This window comes from Balaenoptera physalus (assembly GCF_965194825.1).
Source record: "Balaenoptera physalus genome assembly, chromosome: 13".
Lineage (NCBI taxonomy): Eukaryota > Metazoa > Chordata > Mammalia > Artiodactyla > Balaenopteridae > Balaenoptera > Balaenoptera physalus.
In genome coordinates, this window is record NC_138892.1 from 92,656,108 (window position 1) to 92,675,345 (window position 19,238).

Here is a 19,238-nt window from a genome sequence, read left to right on the forward strand (position 1 = left end):
TGTGGAATTTTGAGGGAAGGCTTATCTTACTATTTTGTTGGCAAACATGTCTTTATTAGATTGTATAATGTACACTGTGGTTAAATTTAATAGCACCAGTCTCTGAAGTGAAGACTAGACTTTGGATTCATGAAATGCTGATTTCTAAAGCATTCCAATAGGCAAAACTATGATGAAAATATTTTGTGGGAAAATAAATGACAAATTAACAAAAGCATATTTCTTTTAAAAATTAAAAGAAAAATGATTGAACATCTTTTCAAGGGTTATCCTAATGCAAAATCCCTCTTTAAACAGAACTAATTTAAAGCAGTACATTATTATTTTGTTTCAAACAGGGCAGATATAAATATGTAAATACTGTCTTATAGCATTTTCCGCAATGACCTCTTTCATTTGATAAAATAGTCAAGTTTGAACGTTTTGAAAACAAGCTAAAGCAAATTCTAGCTTAATTTATATGCACAAAGAAAGCATTCACTAGAAGAAATTTTATGTTTAAGAACACATAAAACATCCTCATCAAATTAAAATTAAATATTAACAGGGAAGTTCATAAACGCCAACATTTAGGAGCGTCAGTGAGTCAACTTCCACTCACTTTTCAACATTTACCCTAACCAACCATGCTCACTGCCACTGAGAGAACGCGAACAACTGCAGGCCACTGTTAACACTGACCTTAGCAAACACCAAACACTGGGGGTAGGTGGCAAACAATTACAAAATACCTTCCTCGCACATTTCACCCATCCTTAACCTCCCCTTTGGGAATACAGACAGCACCACACCCACCTCCCCCTGGCCTTCAACAAGGCATTCACAGCTGGGTGCCTGTTTCTTTAATTAGGTCACCTCCAAGCTGGTACAAGCCAATAAGTACAAGTATTCTTGGGATAAGAAAAAAGAAATCTAGAGAATCCAGGCTCTCGATTTCCGGAGACCCGGCATTTGTTATCCCACCTCATCTCCACAACTGCCCTTTCTAACCTGCTTATTCTGGTATTCTTGAATTCCCCTGGTGAGGGGTCTCTTAGTCTGCCACTTGTAAAAGTCACACTATTAACGCAAAATGACTGAAATATCTGAGTAGTCCGAAAATTGTACTACATTGAAAACATTAAAACATAAGGTATGATAAGTAAGAAAAATTCTTCAAGGCCCACCTGATGATCCAAATATATGGTGTTCCTTTGAAGGTGATGTGAAAGGATTTCATTCTAGTAGGCATCAATCAAGGTACAAAGGGACAGAGAAAGAGGGTGCGGAATTTATGAAAAGGTCAATTTTGAAACAGGGAAAACAGGTACTTTGTCACAACCTATATTATACCACAGCACACAACGACTTCCACACACATGCTCCCCTGTAAACGGCACAGATGACGCATACAATGATTATAAATTACACTTAGTTTTGTAAGAAATTAAGTAGACATGCATATAAGCTGAAACATTAAGCAGAAAAATCCTTCAAATGGCTTTAGCAGACTCAAGGTTAGAAGCTTTACATGTTAATTCTTTTCTGCAATATGGTACTACTTCTTTGGATGTTTCTCATATAACCAGAGGCTATTCAACCCTTTGAGAAATGTTTACGTGTGTTCATTTTAAAAATCAAGAACACACGAAATTAATCTTTGACATTTAAAAGGCAGTACTATTAAAACGCTAATCACTTCTCAACTTAATACTTTATGGGAAATGACGGGACTCTTCAATATCTGTTTTACCGGAGGTGGAAGTTAGTGTTTGAGGAATGACAATAGTATTCGGAATTCTGCATGCATTTCCTCCCTCGCAACCAAAAGTTGGTGGGTGAGTGGGTGGGTGGAAGGCTACAAAGAAACGCAGCCGACCCACGTTTTCCTTTAATAACATATAAGCAAGGGAATTCTCAAAGGGTCAATAGGAGATCGCGATTTCGGCGCCGCAGTGGTGGGATGGGCTCATGCTCACGGGAATGACGCTGATCAAACTGATTAATAATGAATGGCTCAGCGTGAGTGACAAGAGCAGACACACAGACACATGTCTCCATAGCTGACCTTTGGGCTGTGCGCCTCGAGCTTTAGCTGCATGAGCTGTGCTAACGTGTGCTCCCGGATACTACTCAGCTCCGCTTGCTGCCGTCTCAGCTTTATAAGCAGCAGCGTAAGCTCCTCTGGCTGAAGGAGTACAATTTAAGAATCCAAACAGTGGAAAACAGATTAATTGTGGTCTTAAGTGACAGATATTAAACCAAGATTTCTTGGCAAGTTTCCTCTTATGGTTGACATCAAACATAGTGCCTAGGCACTATGATGATAGGTCATACATAAATGCATAGATATCTAGAGAAATAGAAGGAACAGTATTACTTGGTAAGATACAGCAAAACAACAGTCTATTAAGGCATTTTCTCAGAACTCATGAGAGAATATTTAAATCTTAAGTATAAAAAAGTGCAATGCCAAAAAAAAGAAAAACACCATTATAAAGGTTTGTACATGAGAGCTATTATTAAAATATATTTTAACGAGATGTTTAAAAATGACACCTAAGACTTTTATAGCAATAGAACAATACCTGCATGCCCAACACTCTATCTTAGAGAACAGAAGGTAAACAAAAAGAATTAAAATTCATGTAAAACTTGGATGACATCTTCACATCATTAAGCTCAGTCAGTACCTGAGATCTATTAACTGCTTCCCAGTTATATTTTTAAATGCCACTGTTAAGTGTTTTCACAGGATATTTTATATTGACCAAAAGACCAGTTTTTATTTTTAAGGAAGAAAAAAATGTATTTACTACACACAGAACGTTTCCATGTGCGCATAAACCCTCCTTCCACCCTTGGCGGAGAGCAGAGAACCTTTTGGTTCCTGATTGGTTACTCTGATCTCTGAGGGGAATAAACTTTCAAAGGTAGATACAATTCCTTAACAGGCCAATCCGATATATTTTTTTTCGTTAGAAATGCAGTAAAGTATGGTCATTGGCAGTCTTACAGGCCATAAAATATCATTCGCTGTTTGACTGAGCTTTGTTATGATTAAAAACTGCACAGAGACCACAGGGAGACTCTGCTCACTTAAGAGCTACAGCTGTGCTCTTAAAACTTCCGAGCCAAAAAGCGTTCCCGAGATTGACTTGTTTTGCCTACAGCACAGCATTACACTGAGCTCTCTTCTGTTCTGTTCATTTGCTGTTGCCCTTTATTTTCCATAAAAAAAAAATTTTTTTTTAGGGTCACAAATCATTTTTTAGAAAATGGAAGTATACTTGATTTACAATATTATGTTAGTTGCAGGTATACGGCAAAGTGATTCAGTTACATATATATATATATATTTTAGATTATTTTCCATTATAGGTTATTACAAGATATGGAATACAGTTTCCTGTGTTATACAGTAAATCCTTGTTACTTATCTGTTTTATGTACAGTAGTCTGTATCTGTTACAAATCAATTTTAACTGTTACTTGAAGTTACATTAAAGGCTATTGCCTTCAAGAGGAAAAAATGTCAGAAGTAAACCATAGTTACTATTGGATTCTCTGAGTATCCACACAGACGAGACAATAGCTTCTTAACAGTCAAAGAATGTGTGTGCATGTGTGACTTAAAGAAGAAATTTCTTAACAGGAAAAGAAGAGATGGTTTTGCTCTGAGGCCAACCACATCTTGTGACCTCATGACTGTGAGACAGTCCACATCTTATGTCGTCATATCAAGCTCTAGAGGTCTTGCCAGAGAGAAAGGAGAGTGGGGTAAGGGATTAGATAGTCTAAGACCCAGAGGGATATTTGACAGAAATACTAAAAGAAGAAACCTTAAGACTCTGGTTTATTACTTATGGAGTTAAAGAGATTTTCAAAAGCATGAAAGATTACAATAAGTTTGCTAGATGTTTAAACTTGAGGCAAAATAAAAAGAGGCACAATTGATTCCTCCAAAGGGAGGAGGTGGTAAATAAATTTTGTCCTAAATGGCCACTAGAGGGAGCAAGGTAGAAGAGAAAATTTCATAATATGGTACTTAGCATTATCTTATGATTAAGGTGTGTTTGCCAGATCAACAATCTAATGTTTAACATTTCCAACAGTTAAACATTTTTAGTTATAGTAAGCAATATCTATCGCCTTTAATAAGTAAACCACAAGTAGTTTAAAGCCAAGAAATCTGCCTTATATCTAAGCATGTAAGAGACGAAATAAAACAATGTTTGAAAAATACATAGAAGATAAACTTGTTTTGATTACTGCAGGAAGAGGATTTTAAATAATGAACAACTATATATATGGTCCTCAAATCATATCTTCAAAGAAATTAAGACTACCTACTAATATGAAAGCATAGTTCCCCTGATAAAAGAATGCCATTAGAATCAAATGAAGTGATGAAAAATCACCTTTTCTCTTCAATTTGAAGAGTAATAGTGTCCTGGTAACATAACTCCTTTCCAATGTGAACAGGAATAACACTATGAAATGGTAAAGGTAAGAACTTGCTTGAACTTAGTATTTCTAACAGTCTCTCTTTCTCTGCATAAATATGTAAATCAGTTTCTTTTCTGCTCTAAGGTAGTTAATCTATATAAAAATCCACAGGAGAAACTTGACAGGCCTGTGGTTTGACTATAGACACAGAGTTGCTTGCTGGATTTGTTTCCCTAAGGAACTACTCCAACTTCCGTTTTAAGGAAGAGGAAATTAACATTCAATGAAGTAAAGAAACCCTCCCAGGTTATAAAGTAAAGAAACCCTCCCAGGTTATAAAGATTCTGGAAAACAGAATCTTATATTTAGGCAGTCAGACATTCAGGGAAAGGTATCAGGAAGACACTGAAATAGCGACATGATTCCAAATTCTACTGATGAGCATCTCTTCCAAAAAACTAGTGATGGTTTTTCTCTGGGAGGCACCTCTCTGAAAACTCAAATTTAAAAGCTATGCCAGATATGTGCTATAATGTGTAGCACATAAATAAAACATGATATGGTAAATAAAGATATCGTACTCACCGTTTTGCCTTGGAGGCTCTGGGGGCTAACAGACTGTAAGGTTAGACCAGCTGGCATTGACCTCCTGTCAGGCACATACATGTGCTAGGAAGATAAAAGGCACAGTATAAATTCTGTGGTCAATGTCAGTGATGAAAATCATATTATAAAATGCCATTTAAAATTGCTATTGGTGCTTATGAAAGAAGATAGATACTAAAACTTCAGGACTAAAATACAGACATTGATGAACAGAGTAATTCCATACAGTCTGGCTCAGTGGTTCTCAAACTTATTGGTCTCAGGAGCCCTTTACATCCTTAAAAAGGAGATTTTAGTGACAAGAGTGGCATTATTTTACAGTTTTGCAAATCTCTTTAATGTCTGGTTGGATTTTCATATCTGCCTCTGTATTCGATCTGTTGTGATAATCTCTTTTAGGGGAAGTACATGAAGAAAAGCCACCTTCGATATACGTAATTGGAAAAGGGAAGAGAACTTGAATAGCTTTTTTGGATATTTGCAGATGTTCTTCTTTGATACTGCACTAAAGGTCAAAAAGTGGTACTTTCTTAAAGGTTAGTTGCGAAGTGGTATCTGAAACTGTATCAATGACCTTTTTGTACTCTGTCACATTGACATCCATTCATTAGTCTATTTGCACTTTAAATAAATCTTTTACCCATCTATGATTTTGAGACATCAAACACTGGCCATGTGGAAAATACTGGGTCAGTGAGTTATGCAGATGTTCCAAATGCTGGCACATGTTAGTCTACAAGATCAGTAGCGCCTATCTGTTAATACCATCGTTGATCTTTAAGCACCAGAGAGCTGTCAAGCTCACAGAGGCAGATACAAGATTTCCAAAATTCTAATTTTTGCTTGAAAGCTCAAATGTTGTGGTCGGTAACAGATACTGTGGGTTGCTTTCCTTGAAGTGACAGGCTAACATTTCACTCTGAGGAAGTGTCTGTCAAATACCAAGTCTGAACAACTATAGTTTGTCATTCATTCTTTCAAGTAAAAATGGTGTTTCATAAAAAAAAAAAAAAAAAAAAAAAAAAAAGAAGAAGAAAGAAAGAAAGAAAGAAAAAAAAAGGCCTGGGCTCTGCACTAGAGTGAGAAGGTTGTGGCGTCAGATGGTTCTGGTGACTCGAGTTCCAGCTAGGATGATCGAGGTTGTCTGCAACGACCGTCTAGAGACGAAGGTCTGAGTTAAATGCAATACTGATGACACCATCAGGGACCTCAGAAGCTGACTGCAGCCCAACCTGGCACCCATTGGAACAAGATTGTTTTGAAGAAGTGGTACATGATTTTTAAGGAAGACGTGTCTCTGGGGGACTATGAGATCCATGACGGGATGAACCTGGAGCTTTATTACCAATAGAGCAGAATTTCTTCTCCCACCCTCACCCCACAACACTAGTATGGATGTTTGTTTGGTTTTTTTTAAACACTTATTTATTTTATTTACTTGGTTGTGCCGGGTCTTAGTTGAGGCTCGCAGGCTCCCTGGTTGCGGCAGGCGGGCTCTTAGTTGCGGCATGCATGTGGGATCTAGTTCCCTGACCAGGGATCGAACCCGGGCCCCCTGCGCTAGGAGCACATAGTCTTATCCACTGCACCACCAGGGAAGTCCCTGGATGCTTATTTTTGAAAACTCATGTTAATAAAAACTTAAGAGGCTGAAAAAAAAAACCAAAACCAAAAACGGAGCTAGTTCTGCTGGCAACTCAAATAACCACTCAAGTGTTTTTCCCTGAGACAACTATTAGCACTTTGGTATGCAAATAGAAATGCTTTAAGTACATTTCCCATTTCATCACACAGAATATTAAAATACTATGGAATGAAAAGTCAAGATTGAATAAAATTATCTTTTACTGTTTCATCAAAGGGATTTATTTTTACGGCAAGTCTGTGGCAGTGAAGCATTACAATGACCACTAGTATAGTCTGAGCCATTCCCTTGACTTAGGCTAAGGTGCTAGTACTTTTACCCACTATTGCTTTTGCACTATTAGAAAATGGTAACACAATGAATAATGCCTTATTATTATTATTAAAATAGTTCTGAGCTTACTTACAGGCTCCCTGAAAGGGTCATGGGGACCCTCAGGTACCCCCCAGGTACTCCCTAAGGGTCCATGAACCCTACTTTGATAACCACTGATCACATCAAGGAAGATGATAGGACAGTTTGAAAGAAAAATTGGCAACGTTGGAGAAGTTTTTCGGGAGGAGGAGATGTTTAGTTGACTGGGAAAACTGGCTAGAGAGCACACACGCATCTCATATCCGCTGCTGCAAGAGAATATAAATTTTGGCCATGAGAACACTCGTCAACCACACACTAATAATTTGTATTAGATCAGATTTCTCTTGAATATTGTTACTATTTTTATTAGTCTTTGGATGTACGAAGTGACAAAATATTGAACTTTGCTACAGCAGAGTTCAAAGTGAGCTTTTTTTTTGGTGAGACAAACTAAAGCTTCCTCCAGAAGAAAATTCCTGATTGACTTATTAATTTCTAACTAATGCTTATTTATGGAAAAATCAAGCAAATGCTTTATGCAATGATGTAACTGAAGGAGTCAGCCCATCGCAAGGATAAGAAAAGGTGCTTTTCAAGATGGAATAAAGCAAGAGGTTCTTTAGAATTAAAAAGAAAGTGACAGGGCTTCCCTGGTGGCGTAGTGGTTGAGAATCTGCCTGCTAATGCAGGGGACACGGGTTCGAGCCCTGGTCTGGGAAGATCCCACATGCCGCGGAGCAACTAGGCCCGTGAGCCACAGCTACTGAGCCTGCGCATCTGGAGCCTGTGCTCCGCAACAAGAGAGGCCGCGATAGTGAGAGGCCTGCACACCGCGATGAAGAGTGGCCCCCGCTTGCCGCAACTGGAGAACGCCCTCGCACAGAAACGAAGACCCAACACAGCCAAAAAAATAAAAAATAAATAAATACATAAATTTAAAAAAAAAAAAAAAAAAGAAAGTGACAGGAAAATTCCTTTTCACTTTAGGGCAGACATTAGAGACCCAGCTGCACAGGGTGACTGATCAAAACAACTGCTTCAGCATTATGAAAAGCTGATCAATGCAAAGCACTCTAATTCACTTCAAAAAATCTACTAAGCAAGGCTTACACCAACTTAAGGTGCAAATTAAAGCATGATCTCTATTTATAACTTAGTTTTTTAAAAAGTATATGTAGAGAATTCCCTGGCAGTCCAGTGGTTAGGATTCCTCGTTTTCACTGATGAGGGCACGGGTTTGATCCCTGGTCAGGGAACTAAAATCCCGCAAGCCACAAGGCACGGACAAAAAAAAAATAAAAGTATATATATCAGTAAGCATTGTTACTTTAATATGCAATTGGGCACGTGAGGAGTATTTCAATATGCCATATCTTCCGCTGGTTAGAAGATGAGGTGAGCACTTTTTTTTTTTTTTTAATGAATTTATTTATCTATTTCATTTTTGGCTGTGTTGGGTCTTCGTTCGCGCGGGCTTTTCTCTAGTTGCGGCGAGCGGGGGCTACTCTTCCGTTGTGGTGTGCAGGCTTCTCCTTGTGGTGGCTTCTCTTGTTGCAGAGCACGGGCTCTAGGTGCACGGGCTTCAGTAGCTGCAGCACGCAGGCTCAGTAGCTGTGGCGCACGGGCTTAATTACTCCGCGGCATGTGGGATCTTCCCCCACCAGAGCTGGAACCTGGGTCGCCTGCATTGGCAGGCGGATTCTTAACCACTGCACCACCAGGGAAGTCCTGAGGTTAGCACTTTTATCTTAGCAAAGAACATGAAGGGCCTGACACAAGACTGCAGGGATGCTAGAAGAGGGTGGGTGTAGCATTTGTGTGTATGAAGGGCCAATCAAAATGTGTGTGGTCTTAACCTACAGGGAAAGCTGATGAGACATGCTATCAAGCAGGGAAGAATACATAATGCATCTGTTCCAAAGAGCTGCTCCTGAGAGATGAAGCACTGCAAGCTTAGGTTTTCTACATGAGATTCTGACACTGCAGAATACTCTTCCTTAATTTTTAAAACCAAAAAACGAGCTGGCCTTGCCTACCTCCTCCCCATTTTCTTGTCTCTCCCATTCAGAGAGAGAGAGAGAGACGTGTACTAGAAGTAAAACGCGGCATCCCTGGAGGAGCAGTGAACCCTGCATGAGCAGACGTCCTACCTTGGGGTGATGGGCCCGGTGCCTGCGGTCTATCGTCACATCTCCCCTCTGAATTGGTGAAGACACCTCTGATCTGTAGGTTCGCTGAGGGGAGTAGCCCTGATAAGCAGCTATGGAGCCGTGGGAAGGTGATGTGGGGATGGAGTGCATTGTCTGGTCAGAAATATTCACCATGGTTTTAGGACTGGTCAGGGTGCCATGGCGAGGGAGGGTGCCCTGCTTGTTATAAAACTGACGCTGCTGCCACTCATAAAGCTGCCACATGGTGTCATCTCTCATGGATCTCCGCTTCTCTTCGGCCCCAGGTCCAGCTGTCTTGTCGTGAACGGAAGGAGTTACGCTGCACATACTTTCCGGCCGGGTCTTGCTGTTTCTTGGGAGTGTTCTATAGCCTTCAGGGTAGCGGGCCATGATCTGGGCTCTGTGGCTTGGCATGTTTCTTGGTAATGTTTGGTAAGAGATTACTCTGAAATAAAAGAACAATTGGAACGTAAAAATGAAGGAGAGTTGTTTCCCAGATTCTAAATTAGAGTAAAAATTTTTTTTCCCCTCTTGGTAGGTAAAATATATACTTAGGACTTATTTTTTTAAAAGACCAAAATATTATATAAGGTACAAGTGATTAATGAACAGATTTTAATCTTTTTATGAAATTCAATTCAATGGATTTAATATATTAAGTGAACAGCATCTATGTCACTCACATAAAAGACTATTAATTCCACACAAGGTACAGTTTTATTTCAAGAAAGAAGAGTATTAAACTTTTCTCAGAAATAAGAATGTTCAAGATCTCATCTCAAGTCTGTCCTCATATCTCATTTGTTTTTATATAAATAAACTCCTAGAATCTCATCTTCACACATCTCACCAGAATAGTTAAATAGGGTTTCTGCGTGTGGATGGAACACTGGAGTTTTTGAGTTGTGCCTAAGAGTGCAAAGACAGGAAATGAAGGACTGCAGGTGGTGAGGCTCTACTGTACCACGTCCTTCTGAGAGCATGACTGTCTATGGGAAGAAGTACATCCATCAGTATATTTGTGGCTTGAAGGAATACTTTCCCTTGATAACTTTTCTTAATTTGAGAAATAAAAATGACTTGAAGCCAAAGCTCAAAATTGAAAGACAAAATACTTCCAATATAATATTTCAGATACAAAACTGCAAATCTCTGGAATTTTACAATGTTTTAATATTAGTGAACTTCATTATTAGTCAAGTGGGAAAAAGCAGTTGGTCAAAAACCAGGGGGGCCAAGCTTTCATTCTTGCTTTCCCACTAAGTGCGGAGACCTTAGAAAAGTTACACCTCTGGGACTGAGAGAATGTTCAAGTGTGTGTGTGGCGAAGACCAAGAGATCATACTCCTTCTAATACTTGGGGTTATCAACTTTCTATTTTAAAATTTGTGCCAAAAGTATGAAAATTATTTTTAAAAAACTTTACTATTCTATTGCAATGATATACTTAAAGATAAAAAGATACCCCTAAATAAGGAAGGGCATAATCTTCAAGTGCTAGAGTCCTTCACATGCTACTGATATCTGGCCAACTGAAACTTTTTGGGATTCGGCTTTCTCATCTAGAAGATGATTTGATCACAAAGTGGTCTTACAACTCTAAAATCCCATGTCTTATATTGTACTTGAAATATTTCCAATTTCTTCAACCATTCCCCTCAATTGAATTTCCTTCATCATGCTGATCATCCCTCAGCTTTTCAATGTCTTGATTTAAAACAGGCTTGCTCAAAATTTATCCCCACCACCCTCCCTCCCATACCCCCACCCCAAGAACCACTATACAGGGGCCAACCATCTGATGACTTCTGGGCTGAAGTGAGGGAGAAAAGTACCCAATAATACTCTGATATAAGCAGTAGAAAGAGTTTAATTTTTTGCTGCTTTCTCTTCATGTACATTTCCTAACTTTCCCCTGCTTGGTCTCCCTTCCTATTCCTACCTTCTCCGTTAAGCCAGAAACCGGAAAAAGTCCAGAGCTGGCAACCCCACGGCTATGTGCTTAGAAAGCGTGTCAGACAGGGGAAGATGATTCCATCCAAGAAATTCTGCCCTAGCACTCAAGCAACGTACTCCAATATACCTTGGTTTATTTGGCCATTCATAAACTCAAGAAATATTATAGAGACCTTGCTGTGCAAGAAGCTCTGGATTAAGCACAGAACTATATCATAGAAGCATATACTGAAAACATAAATAATATTAGCTTTATACCCCGTTTGGAAATCTGTAAAAAGATCATATATAATCATATAAAGAGGGGACACACATTTTCGATCTAAAATACATGAAAAACTGCCTGTGGACTAATGTTTAAATTCCAGTTCAGAAAATCTGATTACACAAAACCCAAGCATTCATAACATGTGAGCTGGAACCTGTGGCAGAGATGGATATTGAAGTTGAACACTTATCACGTGATCATTAACAGCAGGCTATTTTCCTACCAAGTTTGGCTAATTAAGGACCACAAAGTATAAAAGGCTCTTCTGCCATCTTTGGAGCTCCTTTTGGAGAATTTTAATGGAAAATCTGGTTGTCATCAAGTATATTTATTTTTATCCCATATACTTTCTACCATTTTGAGACCTCTTTTTAAAAAAACTACAGTCTCCTTCAGTGGTTTTCCCCAAAGAAATTCAAATTAAGCAAAGTGTGATTTACTTTTAAGTGAAAGCTTAAGAAACGAACTCTGTAAGCGCCTCCATCAGGTTTAGTGCTCCATTCAGCAGCAGTTGCCTGTCAAACACCATGAAAACCCTGACCTGTGATTCTGCCACGCAGAACAATGGCTTAGGCTCCCGGCATCTGAACGGTGCCCGCCGCTCACAAAGAAACTTTCAGGCTCTGCTCACAGATGCAGGCATCTACTATATGACTACATATTAAACCTCTATTCTTTCTATCAGAACTTTAGGAATAAAAGCCAGCCTTTCATAAAGTTTCACAAAACGAATTGTACCATGTATTACCATTATGCTTCTTCCCACCAATAAAAATTATTTCGTTATAAAACCTCGCAACTGTTTCTTAAGCATGAAGTTCATATGATAATGTAGATGATCTATTTCAGTGATCCAAACTGGACTCCAGCCAGTGAAGCTGAAGTTGGAGGAGCAACGTGGAGAAAAACCTTAGCTCAAAATAACCTAAGACTAGCCTTCAGAAGCTGGAAGGTCTGCAGTCAAAATAAAGAGCCTTTATGTGTGTTAATTATACCCAACCAAGGACTTTAACTAGTGCTTGAAAACTAATACTTATGCTCAACAATTAAAAAAAAATTAACTTCCAGATACTGAACCCCTTTAACTATACCCATTCAACCTTAAGAAAATATGATTTTATTTGAGGAAAAGTGCTTCTATTAAGAAGTGAGATTTAATTTGCCGCGTAGAGATGCAGCAGATCTTCTGGCTGGGATTTTTATTATTGTTTCCCTGAAAACAATTACCTTTATAAGTACTTTCAAACATCCTTTCTCCCCCCACCACCGCCCAGAACTACCTCTGGCTTTTCTTCTGTCTAATCAAATTTTATTTCTGAAACAGCAACTGTTTCTCACAATTGTCCCTTGAGAATGTCAGAAAAGTGAGCACTGAGGGTGGAGGAGAAGAAAACGGAAGTGAGCAACACATCACGGGAGTCGGGTTTTGCAGCCCTGGCTGAGCTGCACTCCTGAGAGAAGAGGCTGGCAGACGACCACCCAGACTGGAAGGACATTCCACTATTACAAAAGTTCATCTGCTTTTAACCAAAACATTAGTAACTCATTGCTTTCTGGTTTCCTACTATCGAGAGGTAAGAGTTACAGTAAGTCTTCAGTTAATTTTACTATGTTAGTTCATTAAAGTACGTTATAAGTCTTGCATCACCAGCTTCCCACCTAACAACACAACACAACACTTCTTCTCATCCACCATCACCTGCTTTTCCTCCATTTCCTCTAGCCCTTATTTTTGGTCTCTTTTGCAGGCCCACCATCCTTTTTTTTTCCTTTAAATATAAATGTTCTTTCTGATTTTCATCCTTACCTTTAAGCATATCTCATATAATGACGACACCCCAAATCTTATTCAAGTCCAGATCTCTCTTTGGAGATACAGACTGCAGGCACCTCAGATCTAACCTGTCCAATCACTCATTACCTTCTCTCTTCCCAAACCTTCTCTATGCAGCGAAAGGCACCGGACAACGCTTGATGACCAGACCAAAAAGCAGGGCGTCATTCTTGATTTCCCCCAGCCGCTCAAATTAGACTCGAGTGAGACCAGTTGGCAATCAAGCACATCCAAGCACCCAACTAGGCTTGTCAATTATATCGTGACTACATCCCCTTCCTCTCATTTCATTCATTCCAATAGTTTTTGAACTTTCTCCAACTCATTCTCCAGATTCTGCAGCAGGGATGATACTGCTGAAACACCAATCTGCATACATCTCCTCTGGCTTCTCTCTCCAGCCTTGCTTCCCATCCATCATCACAGCAGTTGTGCCTAAGCCAGACTCACGTCTTTGGAGTCATTTCCCAGCTCTACCAGTTTTGCATATGTAAACCAAGATAAGCATACCGTCCTTCATATCTTGGCCCATATTTCACTTCCTCCAAAGAGGTTTTCCTGAACCCTTAGGTTGTGTTGGTTGTCCCCGAAACATCTTCTTACAGCATCCTGTTCTTCCATCACTGTATTTGTCACCATATACTGTACCTGTTTGTTTAACTTTCTCCTCTACCGGACTAAGAACCTTTGTGAGAAATCTGGACTATATCTTTTCAGTATTTCACTTTCTGGCCCCATGATTACCATAGAGTAGTTATACAATAAGTATATGAAAGAACAAATGTGTACATGAATGAATAAATGCTTAGATGAATAAATAATAATACTTAGCCATGTGCATTATGAGTTTAAGAAAGCCAAGGAATGAGACTGAGAACTAGAGAGCCTAAGCCTTTCCGGTCTCCACGTTACATGTCTCAGGAGACCTTTGCATTACATCAAGCTGCAGAAGCTACTAGTGGAAAACAGCAGGGCGGTGGGGAGAGTGAAGACAAGTTCTCACTCTGTGTGTGTGTGCGTGTACGCACGTGTGTGTTCGTGCACGCACGTGTGCATGTAGAGGGGTGAGGCTAGGTCTTGCTCCTTTCCTCATCCCAAACAAACATGATCTGTACCCACAGCCCATGCCTTCTCTTGTGCTGGGCCAGGGAGGATGGCTCCTTGCTATTAGTCAAGTTGGGCGACAGAACACTGAGAGGCAGAGAAAAAACACTGATACCTGATTACCATCAAAAAAAGATGAGTAATGAAGCTGTAATATCTCAAACGCAATTCGAACTTAATACTTTGAATTGGTATCTCAGAAACCAGTCTCCCACCAACATAACAGGAAAGAAACCTGGGTTCACAACACGTAACAAGACACTTACCCCCTGGTTTCTTCTTCATGACCTCTCCCCTTCTGGATTTTAATCCACTGTTCCAGCTGTTGCATTGAATTCGTTCTCTGTATGACTCGATCAGCCTCTGTGTGTAAGGGCCCTGTATTTGGGTGACCTCCACCTCTAAGATCTGCCAGGCTAACATTGACTGTTTTGTTCTCTGAACTATTCACATTGACTGGCCTGTAGTGTCCAGTCTGACCCGGGCACGTTGACCCGCTCTCATATTCAGACGACAGAGAATTCAATTTGACACTATTAATTTTTGTCAAAGGTCTATCTTGGCCATCCTTCTGAAATCCGTATTTTTCAGCTTCTAATGCCTTTTTTTCTTCATTTTTGCTCATTTCCTTGTTTTTCTGGTTATTTTGGACCTCTGGTTTAATTAGCACTCTATGGTTGGGAAAGTTATTGATTTCTTTAGTTGGTGCATTCTCAGATGTAACCTTATCCACTCTGAAATCAGAGAAGAAAGCCAGATGAAATAATGCACATGTTATTTCTGGGATTCAATCTAGGAAAAACATAAAATTACCTTCAACTTTACCAAAAAAAACCCCCCCGAAACGGTCACAGAGGAGAAGTCTGCACAAATCCCCAATATTATAGTATGAAAATTCAAGTACGACAACAGAATGTATAAATAGAAAGAGGAAAAAAATTAAACCTAAAATACAGCGTAAAGAAGCGCTAGAGGAAAAAAAGTGATGAGTGTCCCCACCATTAGAAATCTGGAAAGAAAGCAAATAAGACTGCCCTTTGACAGTGAAACCACAAAAATCCACACTTAAAAGACCACAGTAACTAGTCATTTGAAATAACATGGTTTCCAGCCAGGAGGGTTAACTCACCATGAGACAAACATGACTCTGGTTTGTGGCAATGGAAATAATATTCTGATGCTATCAAAGATCTGAACCATATGACTGATTAACTCTCTGTGTCTGTGTTCAAGAGGACCTGAGTTTCGGGTAAGAGCTCTTGGAGCCAGACTGCATGTGCTCAGCTGACAGCTCTACCTCTTACTAGCTGCGTTTCGGGCAAGGTGCAGAAACTGACCAAGCCTCAATCTTCTCTGTGGTGAATGGGGAAAATTGTAGCACCAAGGAGACAAGACTGTTGTGAGGACTAGATGAGTAAATCAGTGGCTGCCACAGACTTTATTACCACTACCATTCCATCTCATCAAGCAATTGTGGATTAGAATCTGGCATCTCATGTCCACGTCCCCGCAGGAAGAATGGGCTGCTCAGCAGTATGTGCCTGGGCCAGTGGACAGTTTTATTGCTCACCATGCCAGCTGCTATATCTGGGTCTTTTTGATGAGAATCAGCTTCCCTGAGACCAATCACTTCCAGGATCTGACAAGACCAAGCTGAGTGTCTGAACCTGCAGGAAATTGCCAAGATCATACCACACCGGGGAGGCCCCTCTCGGGAACTGGCCAACCTTGCACATTTCAATACATAATAATGTTCCTATTGGATCCTAAGTGTGCTATTGCTGCCAGTTTCAGTGATGTGTAGAAAGTACATAATCTATACATATCCTATACAGCCATACAGAGATAGCTAGTTAGGAATACAATCAGTGAGAAAAAATAAAAGGAAATGTGACTATTTTCTTTGGAGTACAGTTATGGACTATCCATATATTTATGTGAGATAAAACTCATAGCTTCCAGATTGGAAGGAATATTAGACACTGTTAAAGTTTACTTAGTTATGCTATGGAGCTTCTTTCCCTTGAAAGATAAAAGTCAGAGAAGATCTACACTAAAAGCACAATTATCCGTGCTAAATTCAGGGGTGGGGAGGATTTTTTAACATTGAATATCAAATATCTGAAAAGGTTTTTTAAAATTAGTTACCTCTAGTCTACCAAAAGCTATTATTTTAAATTAGAACTGCAACGACTTTTTCCTCAATTTTTTTCTCAAAGATTTAAGAGATGTAATCAAAAAAGACACATGCTGACTTTTCTCTAAATGGAACCAAAACTGATTCAGAAATGTATGCTAAGATAACATAAATAATGTAAAACTTGTGATCCAATTTTAAAAAGTGACATTTAAGTTACTGCAGAAAATACACGCAAATATAGAAAATGAAAATAATGGGCCCGGAGATGGAAATTATTCAGAGAATGTATATTATGCTTAGATTTTTTAATGCTATCAATGTTCTGTACACTTGGGGACAATGACATTGTAGTTCACAGGTTAAATACTTTATAAATTTAGAAGAAATGAACTATCTAGTTAAAAACTGGATGTTCTGTCTCTTAGGTGATATGCCGTGATAAACATTTGTAAGTATTCTGGCCATATGGGAAAAAGAGCCCAATACCTTGAAACCAAGTAAACAAAATCTCCCCATCTTATGAAATAAAATAGTATAGTAATTAGGTACCTTCATATTGAATGATTAAGACTACCAGGGCAGGATAAAAATGCTAAGAGCTAGAAGTAGAATAAAGGACATAATTTCTAGAGGATAATGGCGACTGACACAAGGTTGGGCACATAGGTGGTATTCAACAATTCCTGGCTAATAGGGCAAATTATATCAACACAACTGGCTAAAAACTGCTATGGGCACATAATCAACGAATAGTTGTCAGAAGTCAGAACAAAATATTGAATATCATCTTTATCACCATAAATTATGAGTAATCATTAGTTTTTAGAGTGGAAAATACAAGAAAAGAACATGGAAGTTGAAATTCTGGGATAAGTAAACATACAATACTGAAATTATCTGGCAATCACATATGTTAATTGTTATATTGATTTCTGTATTCTAAACAATTCCCTGAAAATTCTACTCGTAAGTTAATATTATCTTAAGATTTTCAATTAATTTTTTTCACCTACAAATTTTCTCTAGTTGTCAGTCATAATCACCTCATTTTTACGTCCATTCAGGTCATTTTTACACATGGAATTCCAAAAGCAGATTTTCCTTTTATTAGCTCTCAACCTAGAAAATGTATACGGTTGAGGTGGTTACTCTTAAAAATAGGTGTCCCAGAGTTCAACCCTGGACCTTCTTTCCTTTTTTTCTCCATACTTTTCCCTAGCTCTAATTACTAGTGATTAGTTAAGTTAATTTGGAATAGATACTTTAAAAAATAAACACAAATTTACTTATATAGCATCAACTTGAGTCTTTTAACCAACACATCAAAAGACTTTATTAATACACACACTTAAAAAAAAAAGATTTACAATGTAACAATCCTATAATTTCCTGAGAAGAGAGCAAAAAGATCAAATTTGCAAGTTAGCAATCTTCCTTATATGAGATATGCGCTCAATTGTTGCTGACTGGAAGAAAAATTTAACTGTATCATAGATCTTTCTTCAAATTATAGGAATATATAACAAAAATGTTGTAAGCCCATTATTCAGCTGCTATTTACATATTTTAGAAACAGATTTCCTCTCACTATTTCTTAATATAGTCGAATATTAAAATGATTCATATGTTAAAGCAGGGGAAGAAAATCACACTTAGATCAATTTTAACAGTACATATTTATATTACCAAAGAATCTAAGCCCTGGAGTTTTAAAAGAAAGAAGGCAGAATTCATCAAGAAGTAGATATATTTAGAAATAATCTAAATGCTTGATGAACTATTTTCTGGAGACATTCATCATAAAACAATCAGAATTAACCCAGAAATGCCAAAGGAATGAAACTCATCAAAAAATTTTATTTTAATTTATTAAACTTGAAAAACATACAACATAATATAAAAACACAATGAAATTAACTTCATGAGTATAAATTCTCTTCTAAGATTTAGAACCTTAAAAAACCACTGTCTTGTGTACTTTTAAGATAGCAATTGAAAAAAAAAAAAAAAAGATAGCAATTGAAAATGTACTTACCGGAAATTAAACATAATTCTGTAAGAAGAAAGAACATTCAGTTGGAATGTTAGGATTCTGGATTCACCTCAGTACACCGATAGGTGAAAATGAATAAAGAGGGAAGGTGGAATAAAAATGCAGGTGTTATTTCAAACTAACTAAAGGTGTATTAGTTTAATATAAAACATGAATTAATCCTTGCTTTCTGAGGAAGAAATAGTTTCATATCATGACTACTAAAATGATATGTACTATGATAATGACATACTTGCAAGGCAAATAAAATGTAAGTGGAAATCACCATTATTTTCCCTACAAGCCTTTACCTTTTCACAGGTTCTGTCTGTACCAGGGCAGCATCTAACATGGCTTTCATCCACAACTCCATTTCCTTTCCTGTGTCAGTGCAGAAATAATAGGTCCGCATGTTTGGATGGGCTGCCTGATTGAAAATGGCACGATCATTTTAAATAGAAATATGGTATCTGTAAAAGAAAAAGAAAGTTCAGTGGCTCTTTACACAGATCATTACAATCCAATTTCAAAGAAAGCAAACTTGTCTTACATACCGATATAGAAATGAGGGACTTAAGAAAAATACAATTCACTGGTGGCGCAGTGGTTGAGAAACTGCCTGCCAATGCAGCAGACACGGGTTCGAGCCCTGGTCTGGGAAGATCCCACATGCCGCGGAGCAAATGGGCCCGTGAGC

General features: G+C 38.4%; 2 protein-coding genes and 1 pseudogene across 24 annotated transcripts in view; 2 read left to right on the top strand and 1 right to left on the bottom strand.

Annotated features, from left to right (window-relative positions):
- Window positions 1–19,238, top strand: part of LOC309641237 (uncharacterized protein) — a 487,119-nt gene that overhangs the window by 98,732 nt on the left and 369,149 nt on the right. The gene's annotated exons all lie outside the window — the stretch shown is intronic.
- PLEKHA5 (pleckstrin homology domain containing A5) overlaps window positions 1–19,238 on the bottom strand; it is a 236,905-nt gene that overhangs the window by 56,692 nt on the left and 160,975 nt on the right. For 9 of the 22 annotated variants that reach the window (XM_082421056.1, XM_082421055.1, XM_082421054.1 and 6 more), the window contains 7 exons: window positions 18,853–18,968; window positions 18,545–18,562; window positions 14,636–15,103; window positions 9,187–9,652; window positions 5,014–5,097; window positions 2,048–2,167; window positions 1,167–1,220 (listed from right to left, as the gene is read on the bottom strand). In XM_082421056.1, the coding sequence (XP_082277182.1) occupies window positions 1,167–1,220; window positions 2,048–2,167; window positions 5,014–5,097; window positions 9,187–9,652; window positions 14,636–15,103; window positions 18,545–18,562; window positions 18,853–18,968 (1,326 nt within the window). Of the gene's footprint in view, window positions 1–1,166; window positions 1,221–2,047; window positions 2,168–5,013; window positions 5,098–9,186; window positions 9,653–14,635; window positions 15,104–18,544; window positions 18,563–18,852; window positions 19,012–19,238 lie in introns of all 22 variants that reach the window. The other 13 variants (XM_082421059.1, XM_082421062.1, XM_082421057.1 and 10 more) reach the window with 6 other exon arrangements.
- Window positions 5,107–6,446, top strand: LOC309641240 (ubiquitin-like protein 5 pseudogene; annotated as a pseudogene). Its single transcript has one exon. The product of its transcript is annotated as a ubiquitin-like protein 5 pseudogene (transcript).